The sequence below is a fragment of the Myripristis murdjan genome, chromosome 20 (assembly GCF_902150065.1).
Source record: "Myripristis murdjan chromosome 20, fMyrMur1.1, whole genome shotgun sequence".
Classification (NCBI taxonomy): Eukaryota; Metazoa; Chordata; class Actinopteri; order Holocentriformes; family Holocentridae; genus Myripristis; species Myripristis murdjan.
In genome coordinates, this window is record NC_043999.1 from 29,355,916 (window position 1) to 29,382,485 (window position 26,570).

General features: G+C 40.6%; 1 protein-coding gene across 2 annotated transcripts in view; it reads right to left on the reverse strand.

Moving 5' to 3' along the window:
• prkdc (protein kinase, DNA-activated, catalytic subunit) overlaps positions 1-26,570 on the reverse strand; it is a 422,427-nt gene that overhangs the window by 52,313 nt on the left and 343,544 nt on the right. The window contains exons 67-72 of one of the 2 annotated variants that reach the window (XM_030079770.1): positions 25,838-25,946; positions 12,641-12,743; positions 9,708-9,864; positions 9,441-9,615; positions 7,589-7,782; positions 4,936-5,119 (exon numbers count right to left, since the gene is read on the reverse strand). In XM_030079770.1, coding sequence (XP_029935630.1) covers positions 4,936-5,119; positions 7,589-7,782; positions 9,441-9,615; positions 9,708-9,864; positions 12,641-12,743; positions 25,838-25,946 — 922 coding nt within the window. Of the gene's footprint in view, positions 1-4,935; positions 5,123-7,588; positions 7,783-9,440; positions 9,616-9,707; positions 9,865-12,640; positions 12,744-25,837; positions 25,947-26,570 lie in introns of both variants that reach the window. The other variant, XM_030079769.1, reaches the window with a different exon arrangement.

The following is a 26,570-nucleotide window of genomic DNA, read 5'->3' on the forward strand; positions in this document are numbered from 1 at the left end:
TATAAGGATCTATGAAAATATTAATCATTTTTGAAAAGGATTTAGATTGGGGGTCTCTGATCTCCTTCATAAATAAATGATGGACTTGTAAATATCTATAGAAATCCCGTTAATTAAGTTCAAATGATTGGTATATGTTTGAGAAGCTATAAATTTTGCCATTTGATATGATTCTACAGAAAGCGATAATACCATAATGTGTCCATTGCCTGAACCTGTGATCATACAATGCTGGGGTGAAGTGTGGATTGTAGGCAGGACAGCTTAGTATTTTTACCTCCCTCTGAAGCTGGAATCTTTTAATTACGTCTACACCTTAATAGAGAAACTGACACATTGACTCTGTAATCTTAATATTTCTTTTAAACTGTTGACACAACCCAAAACTGACTGAATTGGTGTATCCACCAAAGAGAATTCTGTGTCTTCCCATTTAGCCTCATAACTTGTATTACACCACAATACTAATGGTCTTAACTGAGCAGATAGATAATAATCCCTCAGACACGGTAATGCCATGCCTCCCATTTTTCTCGGCAACTGCAGGGATGAGTATTTTACTCTGGGTCTTTTTTTATTTCATATAAACCTAGAAATATGTCTATCCAAATCTCTAAACTGTTTTAAAGGGACCTCCGCTGGCAGAGCTGTGAAAAGATATAACAATTTAGGAAGTTTATTCATCTTAACAGATATTACTCTGCTGCCTATATCAAGGGGAAGCAAGGCCCACCTGTCCAAGTCACAGGGCCGCCCTTCCCTACACGCAGAACATGCAGCTGCGTAGGGCCTCACGATCCATAGGGGGCCTCATTTTGCCCGCGGGCATGGTGACACGTGTCACCCGTGGTACATGCGCGATGCGTGATGCCCGTGAGACTAAAGAACCAAGTCAGCCCAAGCCAGGAGGAGAGAAAAAAAGAGACCTGTAATCTGACAGCCCACTGCACGCATTGCTGCAGTGATTGACAGCAAACTGCATCTGACCAATCAGTGATCAGATGCACTGACACTGCTGCAGGTGAGGAGAGAGATGGCTTCTAAGAGGCGTTTTGAATCTGGAGCTACTAAGAGGAAAAAAAAAAAATCAAAACAAGAGGAAGCTCCTGCTTCACTTGAAGGTGGGTATGTTGTGGAAATAAATGTAAAACTTTGTGGCTCCGCATAAACATCTTAGCTGCTCATCATGATGAGATAGGAGAGAGACGACTCTAAGTCTGTCATTTGTCTGCATATGCATTCACCTCTGTGAAAAAGGAGTGGTAAATTGACCAGTTGGTGGTCGTATATTAGCTTAAGTTCATAGCCTATCAATCTATTCATCAATAAAGAAGATCAATTTAAGGCTATTTAATTGAATTTATTTATTTAAATTCAATTTATTATTTATTTATTGAATTAATTTTGTTAAAATTATTTTTTTTAATTGATGACTATTTGAGACAAATAAAATGCCGCTTAGGGCCCCAATTTGGCCAGGGGTGGCCATGCCAAGTCACTACATATCTTTTTATCAATCTGAATCAATCTATCAATCTTAAAATTATACTTATTTTCCAGTTCTGGGTCAGGAGTGAAGTTAAATGTCAAAGGCTGTGTTTTATGAGTATTAAGTACATATCCAGAGTAATTTCCGTATATCTTTAAAATATCCATGAGCAAAGGTACTCCTGAACGTGGGTTTTGCTATGTCACCAATAGATCGTCTGCGTATAAGCAAACTTTATGCTCTACTCCTTCTATTAATATACTCTCCAAACCTCCTTCCTGTCGAAAGGTTTGAGCAAGAGGTTCATTAAAGAGATTGAAGAGAGTCGGACTTAAGGGGGAAGCCCTGCCTGGATCCTCGTTGAAGAACCATAGAATTAGACAAACTACCATTGATTTTTATCCTAGCAATGAGAGATGAATATATTGTCTTAATGCATTGCATAAATCCTCTACTGAACCCAAATCTGGCCATTACTTAGTATAAAAATTCCCAATCGACAGAGTCAAAAGTACTCTCCTTCTCAGCTTAGACGCTGAGAAGGATTGCATTGTTTTTACCTTTATTGATATAATCAATAATATGGAGGGCTTTCCAAATATCATCATGGGTTTGCCTGTTTGCTATAAACCCCGGTTGATCCTCATCTATCAAGAACGGTACAACTTTTTCCAACCTCTTTGATACAAATGAAGCATATAATTTGTAATCTATATTCAAGACACTAATTGGCCTATATGATTTACACTCCAACTTATCTTTCCTCTCTTTTGGTATTACAGAAATAAAGGCTCCCTCCAAGAGGGAGCCTTTATTTATGATGTGATTAAAACAGGTTTTAAGCAGTGGGATCAAAGATTCTCTCATCGACTTATACCACTGTGGTGGGTATCCGTCGGTACCTGGTGATTTACACTACCAGTCAAATGTTTGGACATAACTTCTCATTCAATATTTTTTCTTTATTTTTACTACGTTGTAGATACATACTATAGACATCAAATATATGAAGCAAGATATATGGAATTATGTAGCAAAGAAAAAATTGTTAAAAACTCTAAATATGTTTTATATTTTAGATTCCTCAAAGAAGCCACCCTTTGCTCTGTTGTTCGCTGCAAACCTTTGGCCTTCTCTCAATGAGCTTCATGATGTAGTCACCTGAAATGGTTTTCGTTTCACAGGTGTGCCTTATCAGGGTTCATTTGTGGAATTTCTTTCTTTCTTAATGGGGTTGGGACCATCAGTTGTGTTGTGTAGAAGTCAGGTTGGTACACAGCTATAACAGCCCTATTTGACAACTGTTAGAATTCATATTATGGCAAGAACCAATCAGCTAAGTAAAGAGAAACGACAGTCCATCATTACTTTAAGAACTGAAGGTCAGTCAGGCCACAAAATTGTAAAAACTTTGAATGTGTCAGCAAGTGCAGTACCAAAAACCATCAAGCGCTGGCTCACATGAGGACCGCCCCAGGAAAGGAAGACATAGAGTCACCTCTGTTGCTGAGGATAAGTTCATCCGAGTCGCCAGCCTCAGAAATCACAAGTTAACAGAACCTCAGATTTGCATCCCATAGAAAACCTATGGGATCAGCTGAGTCGCCGTGTAGAGGCTCGTAGCTCTGTACCCCAGAACCTCAATGTCCTGAGTTATTGAGACACTGACATTTTTTGTTGTGGTATATCCACCATTGTTGTTGGCTTTTGTTTCAAGAAATTGTTTGAGATGAGGAAATCACCAGTGTATGCTTCTACTTAAATGCCCTACTTTCATGATATAATATCACTGTAGCGTGAACTTTTTACATTTTCCATAAATTTCACCCAAAAGCCAAATATCCCTAACTTTTTGTGAGTAGTGTATATTTAATAAAATGACTTCTTTATGTTCAAGTCTGCCCCTGACTAGCACATAACAGCCATCTTTATCTTTTGTTTCCAAAATTAATTCATAATTGACTGAATTTGGTATTAAAATAGCAACTCCCCTTTTCTTCTATGATTTATGTGAAGAAAATAAAATATTACAGAAACCCTGCTTTTTTTAGTTTTCGTGTTCAGCATTTGATAAATTAGTTTCTTGCCAAAATGCAATGTTTATTTTCTCCCTTTTCAATTTAGTGATCATTTTGCTTCTTTTGTTTCAGTAAGGCCGGCTTCCAACCAGAAGGAATCAGTCTCCTCTAACTGTAGTGAGGGGAAGTGGCCACTGGGTGGGGCCCCTCGGTAACAAACTAACAAAGTAAACAAAAAAGAGGGGATTACTGACAAACCCCCAAATAAAATTGACTTATATTATCTGTATCGGCCCTATAGTTTTAACAAAGTTTTATAGGGGACCACTTAACATGATCTAATATCTATTATCAACTCCCACATGTAAAAGTTCAAGTAAAGTGTCTCTAGTCTCTCAATTTCAGGAAATGAATGGTATATCTTATGGTCAAGTGTCTTTCCAGGCTACCGGGGGATTAAATAAAAATTAGTCCTCATCTGTCGCGTCTTCTCGGTTTACCCTCTGAAATCCCCTTAGTTTCTCCTGTATGGCTTCTTGAAAATCAGGTTTGCTCGGTGCGCCAACTATGCTCCATGGAAGAAGCCCTGAATGAATGAATGGATTTGTATTTGATTTTTTTTTTTTTCATGACCAAGTGCTCAGGGACATCTTCAAATTTCATATAAACGTCTACTCAGATTCAACTATGTCATGCACCAATACACCTCAGTGAATTGCTTGCATGGGTAAATGTGTATCTTTTCTTTGCAATAAATACTATTTTTAAGGGTATTCTCTGTGATACCCCCAGTCCTGCTTGGGTGGATGGGTCCAACCGAGAATCCTCACTTGGTCAAGTCTTCTGCAGATTCCTGGGCACTGTTGTAGGTGACGGCGCCAGAATGGAGATGAACCCACATCTTGGTTAGTGGGGTTTGAAAGCGGATCTTGTTTTCCTTAATGGCTCTCTTTATCACCGCATACTCCTTACTCTTCTGTTGCACCCCCTCAGCATAGTCATGATTGAAGTATACCCTCTTTTCTTGCACAAAGATTTCCTTTTTCCAGGCGGCATGCAGGACTTTTTTTTACTTTGATAGTAAACTGCAGGAAACTAACCACAATTGAACATGGAGGATTATCAGCTGGGAGCCAGCACTCAATTTTCAGATCTTTCTCTTCATTCAGGCCCAGCTCTCCCAGTTCTGTCTTTATCAGGTCCTTGACGAACAAGCTCATAAAGGTGCCCTCAGCTGTTTCTGGTACTCCATATATACAAATATTATTACGTTGGGAGCAACCTTCCAGATCCGACAGTTTGTCCTGCAGTGCTTGTTGATTAGTTCTGAGATTAATCTTAGAATTCTTTTATTTTTGTATAGCCCTAATCCTCCTCCATGGAATTGAGCATTCAACAAAACTGTAATAAAGTGGTGTGATAACTCACCATTATTGCTTTGCTCCTCGTGTCGCAGTAGTTTGTCACAGAAGTTGGTGAGAGCCATGTAAGTGTGTGTGATGCTGCTTATCTCCATATAGTCTTGAGAGTAAGACTGAAGTTCTTCATCAGCCCTTCTGACGGCGTCACATAACAACTTCAGTGCTTGCATCTGCAGCCCCACCTCCACCTCCTGCTGGAAAAATGTTGTAGTTTATATTCAAACATCATATACTCATATTCACATTACACTCAGCAGCAGGATTAGTGGGCTGACTCAATTAAAAACAACAGTGGTTTAACAGCAGAATCCTCTTTTTGGCTGGGCTGAGGATCAGGCCTGCGAGAACACTGTGTAGGTGAGTAAAGAAAAAGAGAGAGAGGAAGAGAAAACGGTGCTCCTGCATATCTATGATTTTATGCTTCATGCTGCATCTGCAACAAGACTCACTTGAAACGGCTGCTTCACGTGCAATATTAGTGCAACTAAGAGATTAGCCGATAAAAAATAATTTTTATACCTGCAAACACGGGAGTTGTGTGGCAATACAACCACTTGAAAAGAAGTCTTTTCAAGAGGTGGAGAGAATGAAGATGATTAGTGAAACAATGACAACCTGTTGCAGGATAATAAATTAAGCATATGGTCTTAATCTTAATTCATAATTCATGTTTAGAAACCTAAATGTTAGCAAGTATAAAGTTTTTTCCGTTAATAGATTATCAACTATTTGACCTTGTGGATGACACTGACTCATTCTTTTAACCACTGTAAAACATTAGAATGACAGTGATGTGTGTGTGTGTGTGTGTGTGTGTGTGTGTGGGTGTGGGTGTGGGTGTGGGTGTGTGTGTTTGTGTTAGCACGTGCTGGGGTGTGCGTGCGTGCATGTTCACGTGCATGGAGCATGAATATCCACCCACAGTTTTTCAGGAACAGATGGAGATTAATCCAGTTAATTAAAAATGTTTAAAAGCATTTAATCTACTTCTCATTAATAATCATATAATGGTTAATGGAAAACAGCAGTAAAAAGAGCTACATTTCATTTCCCTATAAATCAATGATAACATATCAGAGCTACATGACAGTTAATAATTGAATTTTTGAGATAAAATTCTGAAATCATCTACCATAACTCCAAAATTTTGTCAGTATTTTTTATGAACATTGAACATTTATTTACCAAGAATTTGCAAGTGTATGTTTACAGTGCCATTTACAGTCCTACATTTGTGTAGGACAGTCTGAAGATGCTATATAGCAAGGTTGGTGACATTTGAACAAAAATTGTGGGAGGAGATAGTTTAATAAGTTTTGCAGTTTTTTGTTTTTTTTTTAAAAATAGAGAGATGGAGTTCATAATTTGCAATAGTTTTAAATGTACAAATGTTTCTTCAGTATTGGGGCTACATTTTGATGAAAGTTGCAAAGCTGTAGCACATATGGTTGATTTGTTATGAATTTTCAAAGTTTTGAAATTTAGAGGCTTGCTGTAGCGCCACCATCAGGACTATTGGCTTGTGTTTGCAGCTGAGGTAATCTGGCATGGGACTTGACCTTTGTGCAAAATTTGGTGATTTTTCGTGTATGGAAAATAGGACTTCCTCGGAAGAAAGAAAGAAAGAAAGAAAGAAAGAAAGAAAGAAAGAAAGAAAGAAAGAACACACAGGAATACAAGAGGGACCTGGCAGCTTAGGCTGCCCAGCCCCTAATCAGGGTTTGAAATCTGCTGTCCAATTCTGGTGCAGCTCATCACACAGACACATAGTCATCAGCTGACATAACAAATCTGTTAAGCAGTATAGCCCCTCTTCACAGAACTGAGGCTGAAACAGACACTTTTTAAATGTAGTCACGGCTCAGCCATGTATTAGGTTTTGATCTAGTCTTGTTATAATATGTATGGCCCATAAGCAGTTCAAATGGCCAAAATATACCACCTGCTCTAGTCAGACAGTGAATTTTAAAAACAAATGAGAAAATGTAGTATAAACATTAAATGGCAGGTTCTCATTTAATTTGACAGAGATCAACAAAGAGACTGATTTTTTTTTTTTTTTTTTTTTTAATGGAAATGTATTACATATGAAATGAGCATGTGAAGAGGGGCTGAGCAGTGACTGTAGCACTTTGCTGACATCCTAGAGCAACAAATGAAAGGGCAAATGTAATTTAAACATCACAACAATGTCCAAAACTGAAAGGAAAGGGAGCAGCGTTATCAAGATAACTCAAATTCAACTCCAGAGAGTGTTTTTTAAAAGTGTTTTCAGTAACAAATAGGCCATTTTCATGTGGACAGAAGGTCAAAGTGGAACGAAAGCTACATTTCAAAAAAAAAAAATAATAATAATAATAAAAAAAATCTCAGTGTGGAGATATCCTTAAACAGGGGATGGCATGGACATATTAAACACTACATTTTCATTTTTCTGGATCAACTGATTTTCCTCAGCTGTTCTAACAAATAATGTATAGTTTAATTATTCTTTAATACACTATTTATTTAATATATTATTATTATTTATTATACTATTTAATTATTTTTAAGGCCTAATGTGTATAACACGGAATTTAAGACATTAAAGGCTTATAAAGGACATGCAGACATCTTGTTTAAGCTGATGCAGACTGAGTCTAGCTACAGTTCTACAGTACCTTTGGATGCTCACTCGGCCATGAGGTTCCAGATAGCTTTACAACTTTCTCTGCTTTCTCAGCCCCGACAGTTTCCAGGACTGAAGGGCTCTTTCTTACAGCCATGGCTAGCATGTGGTATGATGTTCCCTGGAGGACCTTCTGGTATCGCAACACTTTGGCTGCAGTGCTCTGACAGTCAGACTGGACCTCCTCTGCATGAGGAAAGAGTTGATGAAATGTTTCAGCAGAGGGAAGTGGCTGCAATCACACCCTAGCCCTTTAATGTGTTCATGTTGTCGCGAATGCATGCAAGCCCTAAGCAGTCATCTACTCAAACTTATTGAGGAGAACTGATAAAGTGTTCATGACTAAATGTGGTGTTTTTCTTGCTGGGAAACTATACTATATCTATATGTACACTATATTACCAAAAGTATTCGCTCACCTGCCTTTACTCATACTATGAACTGAAGTGCCATCCCATTCCTAACCCATAGAGTTCAATATGATGTCGGTCCACCTTTTGCAGCTATTACAGCTTCAACTCTTCTGGGAAGACTGTCCACAAGGTTGAGGAGAGTGTTTATAGGAATTTTTGACCATTCTTCCAAAAGCGCATTGGTGAGGTCACACACTGATGTTGGTCGAGAAGGCCTGGCTCTCAGTCTCCGCTCTAATTCATCCCAAAGGTGTTCTATCGGGTTCAGGTCAGGACTCTGTGCAGGCCAGTCAAGTTCATCCACGCCAGACTCTGTCATCCATGTCTTTATGGACCTTGCTTTGTGCACTGGTGCACAGTCATGTTGGAAGAGGAAGGGGCCCGCTCCAAACTGTTCCCACAAGGTTGGGAGCATGGAATTGTCCAAAATGTTTTGGTATCCTGAAGCATTCAAAGTTCCTTTCACTGGAACTAAGGGGCCAAGCCCAGCTCCTGAAAAATAACCCCACACCATAATTCCTCCTCCATCAAATTTCACAGTAGGCACAATGCAGTCTGAAATGTACCGTTCTCCTGGCAACCTCCAAACCCAGACTCGTCCATCAGATTGCCAGATGGAAAAGCGTGATTCATCACTCCAGAGAACGCGTCTCCACTGCTCTAGAGGCCAGTGGCGGCGTGCTTTACACCATTGCATCCGACGCTTTGCATTGCACTTGGTGATGTGTGGCTTGGCTGCAGCTGCTCGGCCATGGAAACCCATTCCATGAAGCTCTCTGCGTACTGTACTTGGGCTAATCTGAAGGTCACATGAAGTTTGTAGCTCTGTAGCAATTGACTGTGCAGAAAGTCGGCGACCTCTTTGCACTATGCGCTTCAGCATCCGCTGACCCCTCTCCGTCACTTTACGTGGCCTACCACTTCGTGGCTGAGTTGCTGTTGTTCCCAAACGCTTCCATTTTGTTATAATAGAGCTGACAGTTGACTGTGGAATATTTAGGAGCGAGGAAATTTCACGACTGGATTTGTTGCACAGGTGGCATCCTATGACAGTTCCACGCTGGAATTCACTGAGCTCCTGAGAGCGGCCCATTCTTTCACAAATGTCTTGTTTCACAGTCTGCCTGCCTGAGTGCTTGATTTTATACACCTGTGGCCAGGCCAAGTGATTAGGACACCTGATTCTGATCATTTGAATGGGTGAGCGAATACTTTTGGTAATATAGTGTATGTATATATGTATATGTATGTGTGTATGTATTTAGGTACATGTATGTATTACCCAGTCAGTAACAAGATGCATTACCTCTTTATGCTTCAACAAGTTGTCAAGTCTTTGTCTGTCCTTTGAACTTTTAACCTCTCCACGTTTAACAATTAAGTACTGTGCTATCCAACATGAATAGGTTGATCATGTACCAAGCTGCTTACCCAGAAGTGGGACAGTCTTCAGGATGGTGCTTATCTGCTCCACAGGATCCTGAGCCAAGCTGCACTTGTGGCTGTAGCGACTGAAACTGTGGACCCAGCGCAGAAACCAGCCCCTCTGTGTCTTGGCCTCTCTGTGAAGCTCCTTCAGCAGCTTGGTTGCAACAGGGAAGTTACCCTGAAAAGATTCAACATTCATGTGTGCAACATGACCTATGCAGAAAATAACTTCATCAGCTGATCAACAGAAAAAATGAGCCATTAATTCACCTGTTTCCTTGCACTGTCTGCCATGCACAGCTTCATGTCGAACTTGTAGTCATTAATTAATGTGTCAGCATTATCCATTGGATTCCTTTCCACCTCCATACTATCACCTGAAGATTGGCTCCTCAGCTTCTCCTTGATCTTGTCCAAGAAGAAACATCTGAAACAGAGAGAAACTCTCAGGTCACAAAAAAACGACTCTGTAATGTACTTTCTATCCTATATTTTAAAAATGTTCTATGACTGAAGTCTTCAAATTTATATCATGTAAACTGTATTCACCACAGTGAATACAGTTTACAAACTCAGTCAGAGCAGCACATCTGCCATAGGAATCGATTGTTAATGATTTTTCAGGGTCAGGGTCAAGACTGATACCAACACTAGGACACTGATAACTGAGATTCAGAGTTGGTATTTATTTGCAGTAAATTTCAATAACTGCAGTTAAAACTTTACAGTTTTAGAAACATCAATACAAAACTCACTTTGAATTAACAAATGGTTAATTAACAGTATTTGAAAAATAAAGTGCAGCAAGTCTCCATGACAGAAGTGCAGTTATATATGGGTGGTTGATGTTTCAGTCTGAAAAAAAGTGGGGTTTTTTTGTTTTGTTTTTTTTACTTCAAATACTAGGCATATAAATTACTGAGTAATGTTGCACTGACACTTAGATTTCCTAAAATATTTGCAGCCTTTTTGTATTGGAATCTTAATTTATTCACTGATTTGTTGTATTGGTGTCAACAACTCAATCTTTCTTGTTATGTCAGCTGATGACTTTGTGTCTGTGTGATAAGCTGCACCAACTGACCCAGGGTCTGCTACCCCCTCTGCACAGACTTCCCCACCCCCCTCCTTTCTCTTTCTCTACCTCTCTTCTTCTCTTGTTCTCCTTTTTCTTTTTTCTTCACGCTGGGGTTGCCCGGTGGCTCACCGGATAAAATCATGTACCATTTGTTAAGGCTGAGTCCTGATCGTAGCTTCCTGGGTTGGAGTCCAACCTCAGGCCATTTGCTGCATGTCATCCCATCATTCTCCCTGTATTACTGCAATGTGTCAAGTAGTAAGACTGAAAGCTGCTGTTTATTAGCCAGCTCTAGTAACCCACAAGCATCTAACGCCTAATCATCATTACTTTCAAATCTAATTTCTTGCAGTACAAAGTATACTGCAAAAGCCTATCTGACAGGTTGCCACAGATGGCGCTTTTCCACTAGTACCTACTCGGCTCGACTGTGCTTGACTCCACTCGGTTTGAAAGCTTTTCCATTACGTGGTAGTACCTGGTACCAGGTCCCATTTTAGTACCAACTCGGCCGGGGTTCCAAGCGAGCTAAGTCGAGCTGAAAATGTGACGTAAACGCCGTTAAGGCCACTGATTGGACAGGGAGTGACAACACGAGAGTGACTCCCGCACGAAAACCAAACCCAGCATTAAAAAAAAAAAAAAAAAAAAAACCGGCAACAGCGACCGTGCACATTGATCATCACTGAAGTTGGCAAAGTTGGAAAATGGCAAGCAAACCGGTACCGTGGTCAAATGAAGAGGTGGAGGGTTTTCTGTGCTTGGTGGCGGCCCAAAGAATGCAGAGGGAGCTGGACGGTGCGCCGCCTTGCTATGATGACTCCACCCACGGTGAGGAGGTACTCAATTGTAATGGAAAACCACCAAAACTGTGTCAAGGCGAGTAAAGTAGAGCCAAGTCGAGCCGAGTAGGTACTAGTGGAAAAGCGCCAAGACTGAGTACCTGCAAGCCCACTTTGAGCTCTATTTTAACGATCTAAGCACACAGTCTGCAGAGCATGGCAAAAGAGCATTTAGTGCGTGTCCAAGTCCACTTCTGCTATTTTAATCGTAGAAGAAAGGGTCGTTGTGCCAGGCGCATGGTTTAAAAGGGTTGCACTCAGCCTCAATTAATCATGGTTGTGTTTTGGGTGTACAATACAATAAACCAAATCAGAGTGCCATCTGCCATCCCCTTTAAAAGCCATGCACACTTGCACCTTGGCGGATTGCTATTATAATGGCGCATTTACCAGGAAAGAAGGAAGGCTTCCCTGCAGAGGAAATGGCTCTGCTCATGTCCCGGTGTGTGGAACAAGCAGAATGGACATGCACTGACGCCCACCTACACAGGTGCGCATCTTGATAATGAGCTTAAAATGACAGAGAAAACTGCAACGTTGACTTCACACCTGCTTTTTGTTGCTCAATCGTGCAATCACTGTCAGCTGCCTCAAGATAGCAATGCACCAACATGTGCACTCAGATGGACACAAGTGACTTTGCTATTTATACAACATGACCTGGAAAATGACAACAGCTCCAGCTTGAAATTGGAAAAAACACTGGTGTTACGCTTGGCTCTGATTTCAAGTCATTTTGGGTGCACATATAATGCAGACATAAAAGAATGACATTTCTTAAGTTCAAAAAAGCAATCAGCTGCAGAGACTGACTTTGACACTATCCATAATCACAAGATTCAAACTATGACCATTACAATACACATAAAATGCATACTTTACAATTTTGTGCACCTTGTACACACGGCTGAGTGCTTGCCACTGATAAGGGCAGTCCTATCATAGCCCTGACCAACCAGGTTGGAGTGATATTCTAGCCCATGTCTTCAAAGTCTTCTTCTATGGTCAAGTTGGTTAGCCCTGCTGCATCCAAGCTTCACTTATTTCAGCTTGTACCATTTCTGCTAAGCATTTCAGTATTTACTTTTGAATAGTTTTGCTTAGGTACTTGGCCTTCCCATGAGCTTTCATGTGCTCCTCTGATAGCATATGAAACATATACTTTCATTATATGTCTCCAACCGTAGATGATCTGCTACAGACACTTGTACAACAATGTAACTTTTTGTCTTTTGATAAGTGGAAAAATCTGCAGCAAAAAGTTGTAGAGATACTGTTCTTACCTAGATGTAATAATGTCATCCCACACATTCATTGGATCTAATTTGGCATCAGGGTACCGGTTGGTCCATAACCTGATGAGCTGCTTGAGGGAGGCCACAGACACTGATAAATAAAATACAACATATTACATTTTGACACAAAGCAAACATTTTGTTTTATTGGAGAAAACATAGCATACACTTCCACCTTAAAATGATCAAAGTAAAAATGATGTTTTAATTTGAAAAGGAGGTAGCAAAAAGATGGGAAAACCACTCCTGTAACCTACCTTTCTCCTCTATTCTTTTATAAGGACCACAGTGGAAATGAGTCACTGGCTTTTCTCTGTTATCCTTGTTAGTTTTGCTCTTTCTTTTAAGACCTTCTCTGTGTCTTTTAAAAACTATCGAATAAACTAAATTAAACTAAACTAAACTAAATGCCAGCCACCAACCAAACATCTATAAATTTTTGGCTTGTTAGCCTGTCACAACCCAAGCATTTGGCTTGGAAAATAATCAGTCACTCCCTGAATAATGAAAGACAAAAAGGTTAGCTCAAAAAAAAAAAAAAAAAGTTTCTCATATAAAATCCCTGCATGTCGACTATATTTCCAAGGTGTAATTAACTACTGAAACAATTTGTTTCTTCAAGGGTGCACTGAGTCATTTTCACTGTTCTGTAGTCAAAGTGACCATAATATATATTTAAGTGTAGAATTAAGCAAAGCAATATTATTTGCATTTTCAGGTATTTGCCAGTGATTTTATTTGCTTTGATCATCAAAAACAACTGTCCTATATTGGAACCAGTGTCTGTTTAGGACCTGCCTTTCTCTCCATTTGCTGTATGAGAAAAAAGTCATACACTACTCACAAAAAGTTAGGGATATTTGGCTTTCGGGTGAAATTTATGGAAAATGTAAAAAGTTCACGCTACAGTGATATTATATCATGAAAGTAGGGCATTTAAGTAGAAGCATACACTGGTGATTTCCTCATCTCAAACAATTTCTTGAAACAAAAGCCAACAACAGTGGTGGGTATACCACAACAAAAAATGTCAATGTCTCAATAACTTGTCATGTGCCCTTGAGCATCAATTACAGCTTGACAACGACGTCTCATGCTGTTCACAAGTCGAGTTATTGTCTGCTGAGGCATGGCATCCCACTCTTCTTGAAGGGCGGCCCTCAGGTCATTGAGGTTCTGGGGTACAGAGTTACGAGTCTCTACACGGTGACTCAGCTGATCCCATAGGTTTTCTATGGGATTCAGGTCTGGAGAAAGTGCAGGCCACTCCATTTGAGGTACCCCAGTCTCCAGCAGCTGTTCCCTAATCATGCGTCCTCGATGAGCTGGAGCATTGTCGTCTATGAAGATGAAATTAGGCCTGTGTTGTTCATGCAGGGGCACAATGACTGGATTAATGATGTTATTCAGGTAGTATGGGCTTGTCACTGTACCATTCACAAAGCATAGGGCAGTTCTGTACTGACTAGACACAACTGCCCACACAGTAACACCACCACCACCAAAGGCTCATCTGGTGACAACAGTGGCTGATGCATAGTGCTCTCCTTGATGTCTCCGGCTTTCATCAGAGAACAGCACTGAGGCCCACTGGTCCCTCGTCCAGCATAAATGCTCCCTGGCCCATGCAAGACGATGACACCTGTGCCTGGTGGTGTGGTCAGGTACCCTTGCAGGTCGTCTAGCACGCAGACCATGCTGATGTAAACGGTTTCGAATGGTCTGACATGACACTTGGGTGCCTCTCACCTCCCTTAAACGTGCCTGGAGTTGAGTGGCATTCATCATCCGGTTCCGCAGGGCACTGCTCACAATGAAGCGGTCATCAGTGTGGGATGTGGCCAAAGGATGTCCACTTCTATGCCTTTCTGTGACTCTTCCAGTCTCTCTGTATCTCTGTTGCAACCTACTGATGACACTCTGTGACACTCTAAGCTCAGTGGCCACTTCCGTCTGAGAACATCCTGTTTGAAGCCTCGCAATGGCGAGGTGCTGCTGATCAATTGTTAGGTGTCGTCTTGGTCTCATGATGTCAAAATGTGAACAGCATAATGAGGAGGACTGTTTAAATACCAATTCTAATTGAACCAGGAAATTTATTGGTCGATTCATGGATCAAACACCTGATGTGAATTTTGCCGTTAAGCTCCTTGTTAGAGAACAGCAACTTGTGGAAAAATTACTGAAACATTGAACAGTTGGACATGTGCATTCAAAAGTTTACAGAAGGTCACATTAAGTTCACCTGTAAAGGTTATAATGCATTTTAGGTTCATCCTGAAATTTCACCCGAAAGCCGAATATCTCTAACTTTTTGTGAGTAGTGTATCTGTTACTGTGTTGTCGTGGCCATTTTGACTTATTTTTGTTTTTAATTAAAAAAAAAATAAGGGGTTACCATATTTAAAATGTGTTACTAGGCATCTGTCTTATATATAGTGTAGGCTATATAAGTATATATATACAGTCAAGCCCAAAATTATTCATACCCCTGGCAAATTTTGACTTAAAGTTACTTTTATTCAACCAGCAAGTTTTTTATTAATTGGAAATGACACAGGCAATTACCCTGATTCACTGGGAACAGCTGTTTTAATCAACTCAACAGGTGAAAAACAGCAACTCTCTGCAGTTGGTTTTTGGACAGTCATGGCTAAGACAAAGGAGCTCGCTGAGGATCTGCGGCTGCGCATTGCGGCTGCTCACAAGTCAGGAAAATATCTAAATCAGGGTTTCCGTTATCCGGTAATTACCGGACTTTGACTGGTAAAATCTGCCGAAGTCCGGTAATTTTTAACCCCTCCGGTCAAAATGTCCGGTGAAAATATTCTCTCTAAGCACAATTTGAATTTTATTAAAACAGTAAATTTCCACGTCATTTTATTTAGAATGATAATAATAATAATAATAATAATAAATAATAATAATAATAATAATAGCATGCGTGATCCCTGTCTCCAGTGGACCAGCAGGGAGAGGTTTTTCTCTACAGAACCGGATCAAAACAGCGCAGCGAAATCGCCTGGGGGAGAACAAGGTCACAAGACTGATGCGTACTGCAAGTTGCGGAGAGACACTTGAGACTTTTGATTTTAATTCAGCTGCTGCATAGTTCACTGCAGCGAAAATGCGTAAAAAGTAGGTTAAAATGTCCCAAGCCAGAAACATATTCAGGGATTTTTTTTCTTTTTTTGAGTTTTTATTGCATCTATTTGATTTCAAGTTGGCAGCACGCCGCGCTATTAAAATGGTATGAGCCAGTTCAGGGGTCCGTTTCACGAAGCAGGTTCAACAAACTCCGAGTCTTACCCCGAACTCTTGAGTTGATCTACTCTGAGGTAGGAAACTCTGAGTTTTCGGTTCCAGAACAGCTGATTTGAGTTAGTTTGATCAACTCGGAGTAGTTTCACCTGGAGTTAAGCGCGTGCGCCACAGCTGTAAAAAGACAGCGTCAATGGAGCCCCGATTTGACAAGTCACCATGGCAACGGGGAAGCGTTGGGCTTTTCACCCCAGCTGAATTGGAAATATTAATGGATTCATACAGCGAGTTTGAACATGTTTTTTTTTTTTTTTTTTTTTTTTTTTTTTTAAATTGCAACACCACTGCAGCGGCAAAGGAGAGGGAGACGGTGTGGGAGAGCAATGCTGTTCGTGTCAATGCGTAAGTTTAAATGTAGTCCGTTGCAATCACAATAATATTACAGGGGAAAACTGCTTTAGGTGCAATCCCGCGGGGGAGAAGCGCACTTGGTAGCAGCTTAAGATGAAATATAAAAACATTGTTCAAACAGGTATAAACATCTATGCGCGGTCTTATCTCCCGACGAATATTTAATTCTCTCCGCAGTAACACTGCACCTTCATCCACGGGATCGTTGTCGAAAGGACATGCCATGTTCGTGGAAAAAAATTGCCACCTAACTGCTAATGGACTTATAATGAAGGCCTACTGACTGTTTATTATTATTATTTTTTTTTTTTTTTTTTGAACAAGGTTTATTTCTACATTTTTGTTAATACAACTTAGACAATTCACTATTTCAACACATTTTGACAAGTAGATATCCCCCACTCCCCCCACCCATGGTAACATTCAGAGGGTACACAACTTAATTAAATTATGCAAGAATAATAAATAAGTCACTATAGAATACGTAAAAAAAAAAAAAAAAAACAAGAATGATAAAAACAATACTAATTATAACAATAATATCATTATCAAGGGCACTGACATATAAAAAAAAAAAACACACACACACACACAAGCACAGGAGGAAGGCAGAGAAATGTGGACATTAAGACACATCATTAAGGCATATCATACTCATCTGCAGTACTCCTAATTACATACATGTAACAAAAGTTATCCACAAAGTTATCAGAGCCTAAAGCATCAACATGTGTAAGGAAAGGTTGCCACACCAGTGCAAACTTGTCAGCTGACCCCCTAACAGAATATCTACTCTTTTCCAGCTTAATAAAGTATAACATATCTCTAATCCATTGTGCAAATGTTGGAGGGTTACTATCTTTCCATCTGATCAAAATCTGACGTCTGGCCACCAGCGTGGCAAAAGACAAAAGACTGATGGTATTGTGATTAAAGGTAAGATTTTGTTTTACCACACCAAATAAAGCAAGGGAGGCCGATGGTTCCAAGGGTTTATCAGTGATTTTGGAGAGCGTGTCAAATATTAATTGCCAAAAAATAGATAACTTGGAACATTCCCAAAACATGTGGATTAGAGTAGCCTGGTCTTGTTTACAGCGTTCACAAAGAGGATCTATATTGGGAGTGAATTGAGACAGTTTAACTTTGGTCCAATGCAGTCGGTGAAAGATTTTGAACTGCATAACAGTATGTTTCATACATATGGAAGATTATTATTATTATTACTTTTATTTTATTATTATTTTTTTTAAATAAGAGACGGCAGAACTAATATGCCACGGCAAAACTCGCCTACTGACTGAATGAATGAGGACGTTAAAAAACCTAACCCTACCGTGTGTGGCTGAAAGAGGGTGGACACAGAGAAACTCGAGGTTTCATGAGAAAAACCTGGTCCCGACCAGGTTAGTTTCATGGAGTCTGTTACTGCGGTAACTGACTGAGAGCTTAAGTTCCCTCCCTCTGTGAAACAGGCTAGAGTTACCCCTCTTTCTCTGCTTTTACCTCCCTTTGTGAAATGGAAAACTCAGAGTTCCCCTCATTTCAGGGTTAACAGACTCAGAGTTTTCACTAAACCTGCTTTGAGAAATGGACCCCTGATGTGTTTTTTTTTTTTTTTTTGTACAAATTGTAGGCTACTTGCTTGATGTTCATGTTAAAAGAGCGCAGGCTTGTGCAATATTTATTTATTTATTATAGAAATTACGCACGTGAGTCAATTGACGGCACTCATTTTATTTGATATAGCCTACTTTTCAATAAAAACATTACGCTATAAATTGACATGCCTTGATATCATTCTTATATAGCCTGCATATAATTTTAAGCTCAATAAATTCAGATAGGCAAATATTTGACTGGAATTTCAAACATTTGTCCGGTAAATTGAAACACGTTGTCCGGTGCCAATTTTTTCTGGCGGAAACCCTGATCTAAATGTTTTCAAGTTCCAGTGGCTACAGTGCAAAGTATTATTAAAAAATACAAGACATTCTGCACTGTGGTAAATCTCAGAGGACGTGGTCGGAAGCCTAAAGTGACACCTGTGCTGGCCAGGAGGATAGTGAGAGAGGTGAAAAAGAAACCGAGGATCACTGTCAAGGCCATCCTGGTGAATCTGGGCTCTGCTGGTGGCAACATCTCAAGGCAGACAGTCCAACGGACACTGCACTATGCTGGGTTCCACGGACGCAGACCAAGGAGGACGCCACTTCTCCAGATAAGACACACAAAAGCCCACTTGGCCTTTGCAAAAGCTCATCTGAACAAAGAAGAAGACTTCTGGTCTTCTGTTTTGTGGTCAGATGAAACAAAAATTGACTTGTTCGGCCACAATGATGTATCCTGCATTTGGCGTAAAAAAGGAGAAGCCTTCAACCCTAAGAACACAACCCCCACTGTCAAATATGGTGGTGGGAACCTAATGCTTTGGGGGTGTTTTTCAGCCAATGGACCAGGGAACAGTGGCATGCACAGGATTTTTGAAGGGCAGGGGCAAAAATGAAAAAAGGGCACTCTCCCTAGGGTGGTCCGGGGGCATGCTCCCCGGGAGAAAATTTTTTAAAGTTGTAGGAGGGCATTTTAGCGTGACATTTTCAACCAAAAAAAAGGGCACTTTAACACGGGATTTTCAACCAGGAGGGCAGCAGGGAGGGAGGCAGCCCAGCCAGAGTCCTGACTTGAACCCAATTGAGAATCTGTGGAGGGAGCTCAAGATCAGGGTGATGGCAAGGAGACCCTCCAACCTGAAAGAGTTGGATCTCATCGCTAAAGATGAATGGGCGAAAATACCATTGGAGACATGCATAAAGTTGGTCAGCAATTATAGGAAGTGCTGGATTGCTGTAATAGCCAATAAAAGAAAAAAGACAAAAAGAAATTGCAAAAACTTTGAATGTGTCCCCAAGTGCAGTCGCAAAAACCATCAAGCGCTATGATGAAACTGGCTCACATGAGGACCGCCCCAGGAAAGGAAGACCAAGAGTCACCTCTGCTGCTAAGGATAAGTTCATCCGAGTCACCAGCCTAATAAATCGCAAGTTAACAGCACCTCAGATTAGAGCCCAGATAAATGCCACACAGAGCTCTAGTGGCAGACACATCTCTACATCAACTGTGCAGAGGAGACTGCGCAAATCAGGCCTTTATGGTCAAATAGTTGCTAAGAACCCCACTACTAAGGAAAAGCAACAAGCAGAATAGATTTGTTTGGGTCAAGAAACACAAGGAATGGACAATAGAACAGTGGAAATCTGTGCTTTGGTCTGATGAGTCCAAATTTGAGATCTTTAATTCCACCCGTTGTGTCTTTGTGCGACACAGAAAAGGTGAACGGATGGTCTCTACATGCATGGTTCCCACTGTGAAGCATGGAGGAGGAGGTGTGATGGTGTGGGGGTGCTTTGCTGGTGACACTGTTGGGGATTTATTCAAAATTGAAGGCATACTGAACCAGCATGGCTACCACAGCATCCTGAAGCAACATGCCATCCCATCCGGTTTGTATTTAGTTGGACCATCATTTATTTTTCAACAGGACAATGACCCCAAACACACCTCCAGGCTGTGTAAGGGCTATTTGACCAAGAAGGAGAGTGATGGAGTGCTGCGCCAGATGACCTGGCCTCCACATTCACCTGACCTAAACCCAATTGAGATGGTTTGGGATGAGATGGACTGCAGAGTGAAGGCACAAGGGCCAACAAGTGCTCAGCATCTCTGGGAACTCGTTCAAGACTGTTGGAAAACCATTTCAGGTGACTACCTCATGAAGCTCATCGAGAGAATGCCGAGAGTGTGCAAAGCAGTAATTTATTGCAAACAACCATTAAACTGAAATAGGCTGTTCATCAGCTGATCAAAAGTTTAAGACCACAGCCTTTAAAAGCCCAAATCTTGGCAAAAATGTGGATTCAGTGTCATTTTCTGTCAGGTATCCACACTGTCACGACCTCCTGATGGCAAAGGCAAAAAAGCTTTCTGTCTTTGAACGTGGTCAGATTGTTGAGTTGCATAAGCAAGGCCTCTCGCAGTGTGCCATTGCTGCTGAGGTTGGATGCAGTAAGACAGTAATTTAACCCTTTTCCACCAAAGCGGTTCCAGGGCTGGCTCGGAGCCGGTGCCAGACTTAGCACCGGTTCTTTGGTTTTCCACCGCCCAAGCACGGGCCAAACTGGTTCCAAACTGGTTTCAAGCAAGCACCAACTCCAAGCAGGGGCTAAACAGGAGCCAGAGAAAGAACCAATGACGCGACCCACCACGTCATTGGTGGGCGGGGCTACAAAACAAAACAGGAACTGCAAACGCTATAAACGTTAAGCAATAAGCCCAGAGAAGCCGTGGGTTACACTGATTTTACAACAGCATGGAACGCGGCTCAGCCAATCACATTTAAGGATGGGAAGCACCCGTTTTATAATTAAACATAGTTGTCATTCATTCCGACCACAAATATGACGGTTAGCCGACAATAATTACGTTTTTCGCCTCTGGATTGCAATGTAGGCTTGTAAAGACACAAGCAGTATTTGCATCGCTAATAAATCCAGACACTGCTACACCTGGGGCCAGAAACTGTATCGGGAAAGCAGCATTATATGCTTGACTGAGACGTGGCTGGCGAACATCATCCCCGACTCACTGATCAGTTTCACCAGCTTCAGGACAGTACGGGTGGACAGAGACAGAGACGCTGCAACCACTGTATTGTATGAGTGTGCAATTTTATGTGTGTTGAAGTGATGAAGCTGCCGTGACAATGTAATTTCCTGCAAAGGATTAATAAAGTATCATTCATTCATTCGTTCATTCATGTTGGTTATTGTGATTCCGAACGAGCGTCTCACGCACCCACGTCATCACGTTTTCCGCTGACGTATTGACGTGGCTCTGACTTGGCTCCAGTTGGCTCTTAGCCGGTGTAAAAGCAAACCAGTTCTTTGTTGGAACCAGTTAAGCACCGGCTCTAGCACCAGCACCGAACTAGCACCAGGTTCTTTTTGGTGGAAAAGGGGCAATTTTAAACTTCTTAAAAGATCCTGAGGGCTATGGAACAAAAAAGTCAAGTGGTAGAACCAAAAATATTTCACCGGCCCTGAGCCGGAGGATCCAATTGGCTATCCGTCAAGACACGGGATGATCCTCGGCCCAAATTAAGATTGGCGCTGGTGCCAACTGCCATAACCATCAGACGGCATCTGCGAGAGAAGGGTTTTAAGAACAAAAAACATCTTCCAAGGCCTCGTTTTCGTCAACAGGACAAAAGTGCCTGTTTGGAGTTTGCACGAGAGCACCAAACATGGGACATTGAAAGGTGGAAGAAAATTGTATTCTCTGATGAGAAAAAATTTAACCTTGACGGTCCTGATGGCTTCCAATGTTACTGGCATGACAAGGAGATCCCGCCTGAGATGTTTTCTACATGGCACAGTGGAGGGGGCGCCATCGTGATCTGGGTTTTTTTTTCCTTCAATGGAACAATGGAGCTTCAGGTTGTGCAGAGGCGTCAAACGGCAGCTGGCTATGTGGAGATGTTGCAGGGGGCATCCCTCATGACTGAAGGCCAGAAAGGACTTCTTCCAGAAAAAGAACATCACTCTTTTGAACCATCCTGCGTGTTCCCCTGATCTAAAAACAATTGAGAACATTTGGGATTGGATGGCAAGGGAAGTTTACAGAAATGGACACCAGTTCCAGACAGTGGATGCCCTCTGTGAAGCTATCTTCACAACTTGGAGCAACATTCCCACTAGCCTCCTGGAAACACTAGCATCAAGCATGCCGAAATGAATTTTTGAGGTGATTAACAAGAAAGCTTTTTTGCCTTTGCCATCAGGAGGTCATGACAGTGTGGATACCTGACAGAAAATGACACTGAATCCACATTTTTGCCAAGATTTGGGCTTTTAAAGGCTGTGGTCTTAAACTTTTGATCAGCTGATGAACAGCCTATTTCAGTTTAATGGTTGTTTGCAATAAATTACTTACTCATTTTTTTTTGTCTCACTCCCATTTCTTCTTTTTGCATTTTGAAGCTCTACTTAGAACCTTTTTAAAATCCAACAGTGCAAAATGTAAATTCTTGCAATTTTTCAACTGGTCTTAAAATTTTGATCAGGAGTGTATACACACACACACACACACACACATATATAATATATATATATGTGTGTGTGTGTGTGTGTGTGTATATATATATTATATATACACACACACACACACATATATAATATATATATATGTGTGTGTGTGTGTGTGTGTGTATATATATATTATATATACACACATACACACACACACACACACACATATATATATATATACATACACATATATATAAATATATATATACACACACATACATATATGTGTGTATATATATATATATATGTGTGTGTGTGTGTGTGTGTGTGTGTGTGTGTGTATATATATATGTATATATGTGTGTATATATATATATATATATATTTATACACACACATGTACCATCTGCTAATGTTTACAGAAAGTAGGTATGGCTCGTTGTTACACTGTTACTTACATGTAACTAGGTAACGTTAGCTCCTGCTAACAGTTACGTCTCCGCTGTCTCGTCGGAGTTCTTTTGGTGAATGCGCAATATTGTGAAAAGCGGAATAACGTTATAGTTATCTATATTCTTACAGTCTACGGAAAAAGTTTTGTCGTCAGAGGACTGTTACTAGCCTCAGCATATGCTCAGTTAGACTGCTTCAAGCATGTCATGTCAAGACTAGTAACATGTAATCGATGCTGACAAAGTAGGCCTAAGGTTTTGTGATGTTTTGAGCAGAGATGTTTATCATAACAGCGCCCTGTCATTTATTTTTCACAATATAATGTACTTGCCTCGCTATAATTCAGCATAAATATTTTTGACTGTATCAATAAGGTTTTAGTCAGTTTAGTCAAAATTTGAGGCAGTGTTGTGTTGTGTAAATGACACTGTTCTCAAGCTCCACATTAGACACATGTCACAAATGACCTATGTTTTATGCACTTGAAAGGGTTAGGCCACGCTTACTTCTTATCCACCTCTGCTTGTCCACTTACATTTTGGTGAAATGTTCACTTTTTTCCTTGGATAGATGCTCCTGTGGAAACTGTGCTACCATGCCCACAGAAGCTGAGAATATCTGCTGTTTAGAGATACCACAGGTAGTATCTCCATACCCAAAGAGAAAAATAATTTATCTTGATTAGGCTACATGTTTTACAGTATAAGATATAATGGCATTTATGGTTTGTAATTCCCTGCAGGTTACCAGATGGCTGGGGGAGGTTGAGGATGAGCCATCATGTATGGTAGACCATCCTGGGTTGGAGCCTGTCTGCCTCAATGCGTACTCTCTGCAGAATGCCTGCCAAATATACCGAGCTGACTATGGTCCTTTACAGCTGAGAGGAATACACCAGTACGTTATGCTTTGCAAAATGTTATAGTTTGTATCTAAATCAAAGATGTTATGTAGCCTTGCTTTGCTTCAGTGGGCATAATCTTACAACTGTAATAACATGTGACAAATGTGAGTACCGTACAGTTAAATAAATTGATTTAGCAAATTTTTTTATTTGTATAGTTTTTCCATAAGCAGGTGGTGTGTAAATTATTTACGTATTCACAAGAGTCATTTCTGTAGACACTTTCAAACATTTATTGACATCAAATAATTTACATACAAATACTACCCGTGATAATCATAACACGAGGCCAGCCTAGCAGGCAATGCACATAAGAAAAAAAAAAAGTGTGACACCGTAAAAAATATTTGCAAGACTGAATATCCTGTCCAATTGTTTTGAGTCGTTACAGGTATCTAGCATATCGCAGCTTTGTGAGCTGGTGCTGAGGCTTCCTGGGGCGCAGAATCCGGGTTGTCATTCCAGCTTGTGTGTTTCTTCGCATCCGCACAGAGTTTCCTGATGCTGAAGGCCACTGCGTGGGATTTAAACTGTCCCTCGATTGAACCGGGACACATTGCTGGCCATGACCTCCTCTTTGTCAGGCCACTCGAACTGTGCAGTTAGGTCCTCTGGAATGGGGGTGGCCAATACTGCATCTGTGTATGGTGCTGGGTCCACAAAGACTGTGGGTACATTTCCATCGAAAATAAAATGAATCCACGGGGTCTTCCAAACCTCAGACGAAGGAGGTAGAAAAAGACTTTTGTGCTCGCTTGTGCAGCCAACAACAGAGCAGCTTCCGTGCTTTGCTCGTACCTTCGACATGATTGTTTTACCGGACCGGCGTTTGCGAGGGGAGTTACTGAGGGCAGGGCAAACATTTCTCTGGGGCGATGGCACCAACCTTAGGAGGAGGAGCTTATTGAAAAATTCAAAACGGCCTGCTTGAGCACACGTTTTCTGAAAGATGGAGCAAGCAAGAGAGAGAGACGATAAACTTTTTTCATTTTGGGGGGGTTTGTAAACAGGCTAGGGGACGCATATTATTGTTAGAAAACCACTCTAAAGTGAATTTTCATAATACAGGACCTTTAAATATCATGAAATGTTACACTACACTGCAATTAACTTTATTTTGAAAAATGAACACTGCCTGTTTGATTCTAACTGCTGTGAGCTCGCAGAGGGAGAGAAAAGGGAAGAGAAAGGTACCCAGGCAAGATTACCCTAATGTTATCGTTAATGTTAACATTATAGGGCCCTATAATTTCCACGATCATGGAATCGCAGATGGAATCGCGGAATTAGCCAAATAAAACGGAATCTATTTTTAACGCGGAATATCGCAGAATTTGACATAAGTTGAATGAAATGTTGTTTTTGTGTGGAATATGAGTGTATGTCTGGGGAAAATTACATGGACAGGAGCAAATCTAGGTGGCGCAACCACTCCAGTTGTTTCACCTGCACCACCAAGAAAAAAATTACAACTGTACCGGCACCATACGAGTCCAAAGGGCAAAGAAAATTTCCAGGCTACAGCAGTGCACTGACATGATTTGTGTAGTATATATATATGTCATACTTTACAATGCAGACTATCTGGAGGGCCTAGTCATGAGTTGTATTTAATAATGAGCAACCTTTTTCTAACCCACAAGAGAATTTAAGTAGCATAGACCAATGCAAAAATAATGTAATGATGAATAATATGGGTGTAACAATACAAGGACACCACTCTTAAAAAGTTATAGTTACTATCAGAGTAGCAAATAAAGGACAACAACAACAATAATAATAAATGAATAATCATTTTAAAAAATCAGCCAATAATTGAAAAAAAAACAAAACAAAACAATGATCTGTATCAGCTGCAAAAATCCAGATGGGAACATATCTAAATTTTATATTTTGCTCCAAAAAGCTGTGTTCCTTGCAGTTCCTCGGTTGCTGAGAGGTTGAAAACAAACTACCACATGGCACTTCAATTATTCTTTTATTGTGACAGTGTCTGGAGAAAATATAGCACTTGCTTTTTGATAATCTGGATCTGCAGGCATGTGTACAGCAGCATGTAGCCACTTCACTCACCTTCTCCTTTAACGAACTGCAGGAAGTCGTGGATCTCCGTCAAAGCCTGCACCGACTGCAGGATAGTCAGCCGACTTTTGTTCAACAAAGTATCCACACTGGAGTAATTCTGTATCAGATTGAGCATTTAGAGGTTAGATAGTAGAGATTGAGCAGTGAGTGTGGTTGTCGTTTAGACAAAATTGTCACAAAATTACCCTCACCTCCAGCTCACCTCCTCTCTCTTTATTCTCTACAGCCTATATTTCTATATATTTCTGTGCTTCCACAATTTAATCCAAACATCTTTTACACACTTCTAATCTTTTTTAGGACATACCATGGAGCAAATTACAAAAACTGCAATACATTTTGTCCTGTGTTTGTTTTCAACAGCACCACATAGTAACGTGAAATCTTGCATTCTCATGTGAGTTTGGTTCAGATGCAAGAGACACATCTTTCAGTCATAAATAAAATCTTCAAGATTCAGTCACTTAGTGTAATATGCCCAGTCTTTTTGTAACGTTGTGATTTTAAAAGTTGTGTAGTGTCACCTTGGCCTATGAGGCGTCTCTGTCAACACAGCAAAACAGAGTGATGCAGTTGCTAGATGAATTGCCATGGACTGTAAGCCCATCAGCACTGTTCAAGACAACAGGCTGAAAACCATCATACAGACTGCAATGATTGTTTCCAAAATCCATATATAACAGCCAACAAGTATTTTAACCTCGGCATCATCATGGACCCT